The 12858-nt window shown below is 42.1% G+C and overlaps 1 protein-coding gene across 1 annotated transcript in view; it reads left to right on the forward strand.

Annotated features, from left to right (window-relative positions):
• The first annotated feature begins 8479 nt into the window (after positions 1-8479).
• MARCHF5 (membrane associated ring-CH-type finger 5) overlaps positions 8480-12858 on the forward strand; it is a 59775-nt gene continuing 55396 nt past the window's right edge. Inside the window, exon 1 of the mRNA XM_065407142.1 lies at positions 8480-8752. Within this exon, the coding sequence (XP_065263214.1) occupies positions 8709-8752 (44 nt within the window). The 5' untranslated portion in view covers positions 8480-8708. The remainder of the gene's footprint in view (positions 8753-12858) is intronic.

Here is a 12858-nt window from a genome sequence, read left to right on the forward strand (position 1 = left end):
AAGCCACCACTGCAGCTTCTAGCTCATGGAAATGTTCCTAAATTGAAATAACTGATGTAATCATCTCTAGTAGCCATGGAATGCTGTCTTAGATATTTTGTAAGGATTCCCATTCGAAGTCTGATGTCAGGCAGCCCAGTCAACATATGTATGACCTGAAAGTGAAAGTTCCATTTTGAAGGGGCAGCAGCCTAAACCCATTCAGGTCTCCATGATGACAGCTTCACTCTGCAGGTCAGCCAAGAAGATGGAGGAGGAGGGTCCAGGCAACCTGAATATTATCTATGTCCCCTTCCCATATACAGTAATCAGGAAAAGTGGGGAAAGCCCACCATAAGAAGACGACAGAATCTGGGTGCCGAGAGTCCCTCTCCTAATAAAAGGATCGTTAGGGTGAAAAAATAAACAACTGGACCTAATTTTGCAGTATTTTATTATGAGAAAAGTGCCTTCTTGATCTCAGTCAGTTTATACCTTGTATTTAATGCAATTTATTCCCACATTTGTAATTTGATCCTAGCTATGTAACTACAGATACTGTTCTTATTTATATACAAAGGCATTTTAGCTTACTAAAGCTAGTAGAAATATAATAATATATTATGGGGCACTGAGTTTCGTTGAATAGAAAAATCTAAATTAAAAATAAACTTTAAATGAAACTGGTGCCATATGTCTTAATTATGGGACAAAGTATGTATGAATGACTGAATGACCTCCTCTGTCAGGTGTTATTTTAAATATTACTTATGCTGAATTATCTCTCCTTTGTGAATATTAAATGTTAACTGCTTTCATATTTCCCAGTTACTTAGCTGTGTTAGATCTCTCAAATTTCTTGATTCTTCCTACTCTTGACTAAACAAAATGATTCCATTAGAAAATGGTCACTTTGCTATTCAGCCCCTCTACTGGGTCCTTATTAGAAGTTATACTGGTCACTATTCATTACAGATCCCTAGATATTCCTTTATTATCTAACAGAGGTACTTTATCAAAATGACTTTTTAAAGTCAAAATAAGTTTGTTACCAAGTGATTTAATTTTCTACTATCTGTATTGTCTTAGTGTACACTGTCAACTTAAAAACCATAGGGCCTAATTTGGGGCTCAGTCAGTGCTGCCATTTTTTTTTTTTTCTTAAATAAAGATTCTCATCATTTTTTTATTTTTGCCTTCCAATTTGAAATTTTGCCCTTAGCCAAAATGGCTGCCATCTTCAATTACTGTCTGTAGAACAGAAGCCATGGGCTATCCTCAGTAAGATGGCACTCATCTCTCTAACTTCTGTAGGGGATAGTGAGTCTGCTCCCAGAAAAGATGGACACAGTTTCCTGTTATTTCCAATTGGGCTGAAGCATGGCTGCCCTCAGGGAAGAAGATGGGCCTCCAGTCACCAACTGAGGGCTGAACAGGGGACAGAATGTGGAGGTGCAGTGAATGGGGCTCTGGCAGCAGCAGGGAAGAGGACTGTGCTAGGAAACAGGATGGGAAACTGAGTAGTCAGAGGAACGTGAGGGGATCCGGAAGCAAACTGAGGAAGTTTGTAGTGGAATATGGCATGGCAGAGAGGGAAAATGCAATGAGTAGGAGACAGTGAGAGGAGAGGAAGGGAAATGCATGTGTGTGGGGGGACTCCCGTACATAAAGAGACAGGCAGAGGCAGGGCCGGATTAACTTTTTGCGGGCCTGGCACCAAACATATTTGTGGGCCCCCAGGGGAGCAATGGAGCATGGCATGAGGGGGTCGGTCCCCAGAGCAAGGAAGCAGAGACTGCCAGGAGATGCACTGGGGTTCAGCCAGGGGGCAGAGAAGCCAGCGGTGGGGCCAGGTGGAGAGGAGCCCTTGGCTGGCCGGCAGACAGGCTGAGAGGAGCAAGTGGTGGGTGGCGGGAGGGAGGGAGCCAGCGGGGTCTCAGGGCACAATGCAAGCAGAGCAGGCCGGGGCCCCTTCTGAGCATGGGCCCAGCTCCATGGCACCACTGGCACCATTGTAAACCTGGTACTGGGCGGTGGAGTATGGAGGAAACATGTGAGTGTGGGTAGCTGCCTTGTTAGGGAGGGAGATAGAGGAGGTTACAATAAAAGCTCCCCAGGTCAGGGAAAGGAGAAGGCAAGTTCCTACTTTGCAGTAAACATGGAAACTGCATTTTTGTATGTATTTGAGATTGAAGATGGACCCAGGCTGATCAGACACAAATTGGAGATGGGAGCTTCCTCATAAAAGACATGGTGGTGATGGTGAAATTGGACAACAGGCAAAACCCACAATTTTAAAATATTATATTTTGGATTCTGCCTCATGATTTTTGAATACTTGGGTTTTGCAATGCAGTGATGTACACATTGCCAAGTGTTGTGCATCTCAGAATGCAGGCTTTAGGCAGCCATGTCACATCTGCCCACATCTCAAGGGACAGAACGAGGTAGAACCCTTCCTCAAAGACTATCCTTCAGCTGAGACTGGAATCAGGTGATCATGGGTTCTGGTTTCACCTTTTCTCCTGAGTGCTGTTCACAAGCCTTACTACTAGGATGACCTCATCTCTCTACCCTAAAAGCTAGGCAACTAATATTTCCCTAATTTTTCAAATAAGGTAATTGAGAAGTTGCACAAATCACTTCAAGACTGAGCTGTGAACAGAACCCAGGTCACAAGTCTTGTTCTGCTGCCTTTCAGAAGAAATGCATCAAATCTATGTGCTTGACTAACTGGTCTGTAACCACTGCTCTAACCACTAGACCACATACAGATCATGATGAGAACCCAGGAATTCTGATACCCAGCACTCCTCTACAGTCTCACAAATATTTGTTAAACTAATTGACAGCAAGCATCATTCTTGAAGATGTAACATTTGAATTACTAGGGCACTGAATGCTCTCTAAGGACATTGCTAAGGAACTACAGTCTTACCTGTAGGTCACCATTTTTAATTTAGCCCCGCTCTGCTCCCTATTAAAAGTTGTTCCCATGTAACTGATATTTTGGTGACCCCCCTAAAGTTTTTTTTTTGCTAAAAGCTTGTTTTCACTAAATCTGAATTTTGGACCAAATTTGAGTGGTCATTGTTCCTTCCATTGTTCCTCTTTCAAATAAAATTTAAGGGGTTTACAAGGCATGATTTACTCCTATTGAAGTTCTGCTGTGTCATCATGTTTTGTATCGATATTATATGGACTTCATTATGGATGTGTTGTTAACAGTGTCATCATTAAGGTTACACTGAGCTTTTTCAAGTGGCGTTTTAATTATTGTATTAGGTATGACAAGTAAATTTGTTCATTATTTTAGGAGTTAAAAATTACTCCTTTCTGAAATGTAAAAAAAAAAAAATGTTTTGGACTCCTTCTTCATGGCAATAAAATGTCAAGCATAGATAGTGTTTTTTCCCAATAAAAAGTTATGAGAATTATCTTTCGAAATGGCTTTTGTTAATGTTAGAAAAGGCAACAGAGAAAATATTTATGAAAACAATTGGGAGGCAGCCCATATAGACCCTTAACTCTGGAAAGCTCTGCAGAGTATGAAGAAATCTTTACCTTATTCAGCTCCTTGACATTTTGAATATATTCAAGGAAACCTGCTTTGAATTGAGCCAATTAAGTGTTTAATATTTTAAACACATAAAATGCTCCACGGATTTAGACTCCAATTCTGCAAATGCATCCGCCAAGGCAGACACTTGTTCCCATTCAGAGATCCACTGAAGTCAATGACCTCTGTGCAAGTGCAGAAGTCCAAAACATGTGGATACATTTGCAAGATCAGGGGCTATGCTATGAGCAGTTTTCCTTGTATGTCCTCCCAAACTAGGCTGAGATCTAAGAGAGTTTACCTAGCCTCTGCCCATTTATTGAAGCAGAAGATTGGAAAAATTCATGTCAGATGCTTGGTAAGAGCTTTAGAGAAATATATTCATATGGTGCATAGTTTTTTTTACATGAACCCGTAGGAGCCTGGTATTGCAGAAAACTATGCACTCAAGTAATTTCCTATGCCAAATAATTTAAGAACTTTCAAGACTGCTAATGTTTTCTTCTAATAAAAAGCAAGGACATTCTCCCATTAAAATGTGTTAACTTTAAGTTCAGATTGCTGACATAATATAAAACTCTTATGAAAAACACAACTACAACTTTACCATTAAATAAGTATTAAAAGAGATTAGTAAAGACAATTTATCTAAATATTCTGTTCTTACTGTTCACACATACCATTCACTGAAATACTGACGTGTGCAAGTTCCTTCCAACAACCTTAACTCTGACACACAAAATATGTTCGCAGACTTTCAATATAACACATCACAAATTAAATTTTACATATTCAAATATATATACAAAGAGAAAGAGAGAGAGGTGGTATGTATATTGAATGGCATATAATATAGAAAGCTTGTGAGGCAGGTGTTGCTATTTTTCAAACAGGTAAAAAAGGAAAGGGAAAACTGACACTAGAAAGTTGTATTGCCTTAACTATAACAGGACAGGTTTCAGAGTGGTAGCCGTGTTAGTCTGTATCAGCAAAAACAACAAGGAGTACTTGTGGCACCTTAGAGACTAACTAATTTATTTGGGCATAAGCTTTCGTGGGCTAAAACCCACTTCATCAGATGCATGGAGTGGAAAATACAGTGGGCAGGTATAAATACATAGCACATGAAAAGATAGGAGTTGCCTTACCAAGGGGTGGGGGGTGGTCAGTACTAACGAGACAATTCAGTTAAGATGGAAGTGGGCTATTCTCAACAGCAGAATACCAAGGGAGGAAAAAATCATTTTTGTAGTGGTAATGAGGCCAATGTAATCAGAGTGGCCCATTTCAAACAGTTGACAAGAAGGTGTGAGTAACAGTAGGGGGAAATTAGTTTTTGTAGTGACCCATCCACTCCCAGTCTTTATTCAGGCTTAATTTGATGGTATCCAGTTTGCAAATTAATTCCAGTTCTGCAGTTTCTCATTGAAGCCTGTTTTTGAAGTTTTTTTGTTGAAGAATTGAAACTTTTAATTCTGTTATTGAGTGTCCAGGGAGATTAAAGTGTTCTCTGACTGGTTTTTGAATGTTATAATTCTTGATGTTTCTAAATTGCCACAAGTACTCCTCGTTGTTATAACAGGACAGTTCACATGCTATAATCCCCCTAGTGTGGATGAAGTTATATTGGTATAAAAGTGCTTTATACCAGTATAGCTATTCCCATACAGGAAGGTGAATAAGCTATATCAGTATAAGGTACCTTTACACCAGTGTAACTACATACACATTAAAAGCAACAAAGAGTCCTGTGGCACCTTATAGACTAACAGGCATATTGTAGCATAAGCTTTCTTGGGTGAATACCCACTTCATCGGAAGCACCCTCGAAAGCTTATGATCCAATATGTCTGTTAGTCTATAAGGTGCCACAGGACTCTTTGTCGCGTTTTACAGATTCAGACTAACACAGCTACCCCTCTGATACATTACATATACATTGGGGCTTGTACCACTTAAAAAAAAAATCACATCCCTAAAATAATGGTTCCTTCACAGTCTTTGTAATCTATGAATACCTTGCTCTTTGATAAAGCTTTTCCACCATAGCCAGAATGAAATTTACAACGATTACCACCAGACAAAAGTGAACAAACAAACAAAACCCACATAATTACCCCATCAGAATTTCCTATATCCAGGAAGGGAAAAGAGTCAAAGACTCCACAAAGTCCACTAGGACCTTTGCTATGCCATTCAGAGAGAACTTTTTGGCAAGTGAAATTTTGTTTATTTATCCTCTTGTTTTTTCATACTTCTGTAACAGATATCTAATATGTGTAAGCTTGGGAGAAAGTGATAAGACAACTGTTCTGAACTCGTCTAGAAATATTGCTGGCTATTTTATATTCCATAGTGAATTTACTGGAAGAAAAGATGTAACCTAAAATTCAGTAGGGTGCGTACAAAACCTTCAGATAAAAGGGGGCCTCAGGCTTAGAGAAATTGATTTAAGGTGTTTGTTGACAAGTACAAACAGACCGTAGTACAGACAGTTGATGGTAACCCAAAGATCTCCTTTTTACATAAAATAAATGTGTTTAGTTTGGGAGACACCAAAGAATCAGCTTGTAGACCCTTTTCAAAAAGTCCTGTTCTGTGCATTGTGAAGTGATCAATGGGGACAGAAGCTAGTTACATTAATGTGTGGGCCTTGCGAAATTGTTTTCAGACTTACCCTACTAGGCTACATTTATGGACTAGATTAACAAGGCAGTGGAGGATAGGACTGATGTGGAAGCACTTTTCATGTCAATAAAATATTACTAAATGACATACATTAACAGAGCTGTGCAGGAAAACTTGGCCCCTGAGCCTGTAAACATTTAAATACATGTGTAACTATATTAGTGAAACATGTCCACTGAAGTTAAAGGGACTACTCACATGAGTAAAGTTATGCAAGTATTTTAAATGTTTGCCGTATCATAGCCTTAAACAATATCTATACGCACTACAGCTAGCACTTTAACATTTTAAAATTAAAGTAAATTAATTTTAGGAAGTGTTATTACCACAGAACTAGAAGTTAAAATAAACAATTAATATTAGTGAGGTAATACAACTGATAGTGTGTTTGCCTTTGACCTGTACCCTAGCATCCTTAGCTAAATTTGTAGGAGACAGAGCTATGCAATTATATTATATAAAGAAGCCCACAATATCTTTATCTCTAATTTATGTATTAGTTAAACTTTAGGCTTACTAAAACTGTTATGTTCTTAGAGTTTGTGATAAGCATAATAAAAGATTAAATAAAATTCACTGTCCCTCCTCCCCCCAGCCCCAGCTGTGCAGTGTCCAATTCCTACCAAGAAGTTGCCATTTTGCCGCAATCTCCCAGAAGTGCCTGCACTGTGGTGTAGTTGTATGTTTACAGTTTGAGAAGTGCTTTGGTAAAATATTAAGACACTAAACCCTATTACTGTATATTATAGCCACAAAATAACAAGACAATCATGTGGATCAGGTACCAGTCACTGTTGGTCATTCCTTGTCTAACAAGACTTAAGTTACAGGGATGCTCTCTATAGGTATTCTAAGGATGAGAACACCTCAAACTGCTCTTTATTAACCACCTCTGACAAACATCATGGAAAGTATGGCATCAACCCTTCCTTGGCCAAAGTAGCGTGATCAGATAGCAAGTGTGAAAAATCAGGATACTTTCTTTTTCGGGGGGTAGGGTAATAGGTTGCCTATATAAGACAAACCCCTTAACACTGGGATGTCTGGTCAGCCTAGGCCAAAGTGACACAATGTAGGATCTTCGTACATCAGTACAGAAGTGAGAGTTGAGAGTGAAGGACAGTAAGGAAGGAAGAATGGAGAGATTTTGTAGATGTAGAGATGGCATCACAGCCTCATCTAGAGAAATACGGACATTACATTACATTATGCTAGGATGACTTTTTAGAAAGGAGTTATTTTTTCTCCATGAGAAAGTATACCTACAAGCTAAAACAAGAAAATTCACACTATTCCCAGATTCCTTCTCGGCATCTCCCTTGCGCCTCGTATAGCTAGGGGAGGGGAGTTTTGCTGCATAAGCCCCACTTCAGTTATTTACTTAAGGATACCCTTAATGAGGACTTTTAAGTGCAAGGCTTTAATGAAGTACGAGAGGACATTAACAAAGGGTGCGTGTGTTTATTTGTTATTGGCAATAAACCCCCATAAGGAAACAAATATTTGGTAATTTCACTTGAATCATGTCGATCACCACCCGCCTCAGCAGCCTGTTAAGCTAAAAGTCAGGTACTCAGCACGAATCCCTTTCTCGCTTACTCATGATTTACCAGAGACCCCTTTCTTCTGAAAGGGGGAATCTCGCGGGGGGCAAAAGCCGCTTTGGAGGACAAGACACTAAATAGCAGCACCTGTTTATGTCACACTGGGGCGGAGAGGACTCTCCTGTGTCCTGGAGAAGGGGAGACAGGGTGGGGCTGCAGGTTTACAATGAAGTACTTGGGGGAGACTCCCCCCAGTACCCCCACGCTGCCCCGGAGCGTGACGCGCGTCCACGAGGGGACTGGGACAGAGCAGCCACTTTACCAGGAGGGAAGAGAGTGAAAGGGCTCTTCTCTCCCTCTCCGCCCCCAGGCCCTCGGGGAAGGGAGGCGCTAGCAAGAGAGCGGCCCCGCGAGGAAGGAGAGGGGACAGGGTGCTGACCTTTCCCACAGCAAGTACGGCCATCCCGCCGCCGCCGCCGCGTCCCCCTCCGAAGGCAGCGCCCACCTGCCCCGCACTCGACACCGGGGAACGGTAGCAGCAGCCACAGCGCGCGCCCCGGGGGCCTTTAAATCCCCTCAGTAGCGGCAGGCGCGGGGACTACATCTCCCATGGTGCGCCGGTCGCCCTCCTTCCCCAGCGCTCTGACGCGCGCGGGAGGGGGCGGCCTGGCTCTTACCTCACAGAGGTGCCGCCCCCCTTTCCGCTCACAGTCCGCGCAGCGTATGGAGCCTGCGGCCCGGATCTCACCCAGGGCCTGTCTCGCCTTAGCGGCCTATCCTGCGCCCTGCCTGCTGCGGGAGGGCCTGCCGGAGCTGCGCAAGGGGGGGAGGTCCCCGCATCCCCTGCGCTAGTGTCGGGCCTCGGGCCCTATATTAGGCCGACTCCTCCTGATACCGCTGGTGCAGCGGGGCCTCCGGGGTCCCCGCACCCGGAGAATATGTCGGACCAGACGGGCTTGGCGCTGCAGCAGACCATGGACAGGTACGGGGGAGAGAGGGTGCGTGGGTGGTGGTGGTAAGATAGAGACCTACATGGATACAGGGAGAGAGGGGGGCGTGTGTGTGAGCGGGTGCGTCCATGCCTGGGGTGGTGGGGAGACATAGAGGGAGTGGGGGAGTGTGCGTGTGGTGGGGGTAACCACACAGATATAGGGGAACGTGGGGGAGCTCTTGTATGTCGCCGGTGTTTGATTGTTTCACCTGTGTGTGTACCAGGCGCTTCAGGGAGACTACATCTAGGTGATATCAGAGAGATGATATCAGATAATGTACCAGGAGCTTTATGGAAAGTAAAGTTGTGGGATTACTTGTTTTTGTATAGTGTTTATTCTAATTCCATGAGGGTGGCATGAGAGAATTGTGGGAAAGACTATGGAAAGAAGTGGAGGAACGTTTGCCTTTGGTTAAGGCACTGATTCAAGATACTTTCTGGCTATGCCACAGACTTCCTTTCTCACCTTGAATAAATCACTTACAGGCTATGTCTACACTACAGACCTTACAGCGGCACAACTGCACCCCTGTAAGGTCTCCCACGTAGCTGCTCTATGCGGATGGGAGAGAGTTCTCCTGTTGGCATAATTAAACCACCCCCTATGAGTGGTGGTAGCTATGTCTCCTGCCTACATAGTGCTGTCCACATTGGTGCTTCTGTCGGTGAAACTTACCCAGGGAGTATTTTTTTCACACCCCTGACTGACAAAAGTGCTAGTGTACACATGTTTCCGTAGACCTCAGTACCTTATCTATAAAATATTGGTGATAGCACTTTCCTATCTTACAGGGATGGTGTAAGGAGAAGTTAATCAGTACCTGTGAGTTGCTTAGGTACTAAGCTGATGGTGGGACATGTGTGTCAAGAAAGACTTGGGAAGGGATGTAAAAGCAAAGGAGGATTACTTGTGAGGGTTATAGAGGACACTGTAGGCATAGAAGGCCTCATGGAAGAAAGTTTGGAGATGCAGGTAGGAGAAGGCTGCAGAAGAGGAGTACGTGACCTGCAAAAGAAAGCAAATGGGTTTGTGCATTTGTTGTTGCTTTATGATGTTAGCTGATGCATAAGAATGGCAACACCGGGTCAGATCAATGGTCCATCCAGTCCAGTATCCTGTCTTCTGATGCTTCAGATGACAGTAACAGAATAGGGCACTTTTTTGAGTGATCCACCCCCTGTTAGCCAATCCTCACAGGCAGAGGTTTAGGGACACTGAGAGCATAATGCTGTGTGTCTAACCATTCTGGCTAATAGCTAAGTTCATGGAGGGTAAGTCCACCAATATCTCATTCTTTTTTGAACCCAGTTGTACTTTTGGCCTTCACAACATCCCCTGGCAATAAGTTCCACAGGTTTACTATAAGTTGTGTGAAGAAGTATTTCCTTATGTTTGTTTTAAACCTACTGCCTATTAATTTCATTGGTGACCCTAGTTCTTGTGTTATGTGATGGGGTAAATAACACTTCCTTAATTATTTTCTCCATGCCATTTATGTTGGAGAACCTGTCAGGCCTTCATTAGAAGGAAGCAAATAGGGCACAAACCCAATGTGTTTCTCCTTTACAGGTCACCTTTAAGAAAAGTGGAATTAGTGAAATGTAGGCTGCCATCAGAAGAGTGATGGACACTAAATTATGTGAGGAAGGGGCAGAGCTGTGTGCAGCATTTAAGGTGAGAATGAGGAGTTTTTGTAGGAGGAGGAGGGTGATGTAGTGGGAAAGAGAAAAGCAGATAAATTTGGTGTCTGCATTTTGGGTAGGACGGAAGAGTGCAAAGTTAAAGTCAGGCCAGCCAGAGAGAAAAAGGTTATAATCTAGGCAGGGGATTGTCAAGGAGGTTGCAGTAATGTAGGCAAGAGATTACCAATGGTTTTGGAAGCAGGAATGGAAAGAAAGAGTTGGATTTTGGAGCTACTGAGAGGAAGCAGTGTCAAGGTGAACAACAACATGGATATGAGAAGTAAAGGAGAGATGAGACAAGGAAGAAAACAAAGGTGTGGAGAGGATGGTAGAATTACTGTGACTGAGAAAGGAAGAACATTGTGGAAAAAAAAGATCTGGGAGAACATTGCAAATCCAAAACAGAACAGGTTCTCAAACAATGGAATGCGTCCACCTGTACTTCAGTATCTAAATTCTATTCTAGATTTCCCTCTTTGTAATGCTAGTATTTTTAATCTTGCTTCTGATAAAATTGGTGCTTTACTGTTGTACATGAGACCTAAAACACATTTTGGAGGCTCATTGCAGCCCCACATACAGATGTAATATCACATCACAACTGTGTAGCTTGTTCCAGTGAACAACTCTTTTAAGGTGGTAACAACCTGAGTTGCTTTACACTCAGCCTCATGATCTCCATTGTGGGCTATTGTGTTAATGGGAGGTAATGGGTGGTAGCTGGTACAGTTGAGTGCTTAGACTGGTAAATGGGTACAGTGACCTTTAAATGGGGGAGGAACCAAACAAACACTGGGGTTGTGGTGTATTTTGCTGCTGCTTTATGAATTTTGACGGCACAAATGTTTTTTCTAAGTAAAAACTATTTTTGGCTTGTTTTTTTCAGGTTTTGTGTATCATGGAAGACTCTTTAGGGCCTTGCCTACACTAGAAAAATTACCCATTGGCAAGTGTCAGTAACAAACATGTTCAGCAATGTTTCAGAAGCCAGGTCTGCATTTGCAGTTAAACCATGTTCAGCACCAGTTCAACTGCATCCATTGTCAGCAATAGGTAATTTTCCTAGAGTAGACCAGGCTTGTGGCAGATGTAAAACTAATTTAAGTTAAAGGTCACAAGAGACTTAAAGATGAACAGTTGAAGGGGAAGAGATTTTTAATCTGACCATGATATTGGTTAGTTCCTATGCCTTATGAACACTTTGGTGAAAGAGGATGTCTTTGTTAAAGATTTTACATGCAACCTGTTTACTCGAGATGTGTGAGCTCACCATACACATCACTGACAATGTCCTTCCCAAAGAACTCCTCCAGCAAAACTAGGGAATACTAGACTTGATGCTCCAGATATTTCTAAGGTAAAAAGCAAGCAGAAAGTCACCTTTTTTGCAACCAGGATGGGAGAAGAGGCTCTAAGTACACTGGCAGCATGAAAGATAGTACAGAGGAAAGTATGAGAAAATTACAGAGTGGTAAGAAGGAGTAAGCCTTGAAGAGTTTGAATTTAATTGAGAATGCAGCAGGGTGCCCGAAAAGGGAATTTAGAGGGACTGACGTATATAACATCAGTGGTATTTCTTTCTGATTGAAGAAAGGTTAAAAAAGCCACAGAGAAGGGTAGTGTTCCTACACATTGTACTTGCCAAGGTCATATAGATATGTGTCATTGCTTTCATTATGTTTTGTATGGTGGTCAACAAGAAGAGAAATCTTAATATTTGGCACCAAAAAATACGATAAGTGCATGGGTTTTCAGCATTGGGTTATGAACAAATGTCAAGGGAGTTATAGCCACCCTTTCCTTCTACTTTGTCCTGTTGATAAATGGGAGGGGGTTCTTGGGTAGATACCCAGCTACAGTAGAACCTCAGAGTTACAGACACCTTTGGAATGGAGATTGTTAGTAGTTCTGAAATGTTCGTAACTTCTGAACAAAACGTTATGATTATTCTTTCAAAAGTTTACAACTGAACATTGACTTAATACAGCTTTGAAACTTTACTATGCAGAAGATAAATGCTGCTTTTAACCCTCTGAATTTAAATGAAACCCTATTCAAGGGACACCATCATAGGACCTAATCACATCAGCCACACCATCAGGGGCTCGTTCACCTGCACAGCTACCAATGTGATATATTCCATCATGTGCCAGCAGTGCCCCTCTGCCATGTACATTGGCCAAACCGGACAGTCTCTACGCAAAAGAATAAATGGACACAAATCAGACGTCAAGAATTATAACATTCAAAAACCAGTCAGAGAACATTTCAACCTCCCTGGACACTCAATTACAGACCTAAAAGTCACAATTCTTCAACAAAAAAACTTCACAAACCGATTCCAACGAGAAACTGCAGAACTGGAATTAATTTGCAAACTGGACACCATTAAATTAGGCTTGAATAAAGACTGG

Source organism: Emys orbicularis, chromosome 7, assembly GCF_028017835.1.
Source record: "Emys orbicularis isolate rEmyOrb1 chromosome 7, rEmyOrb1.hap1, whole genome shotgun sequence".
NCBI classification, from domain to species: Eukaryota; Metazoa; Chordata; order Testudines; family Emydidae; genus Emys; species Emys orbicularis.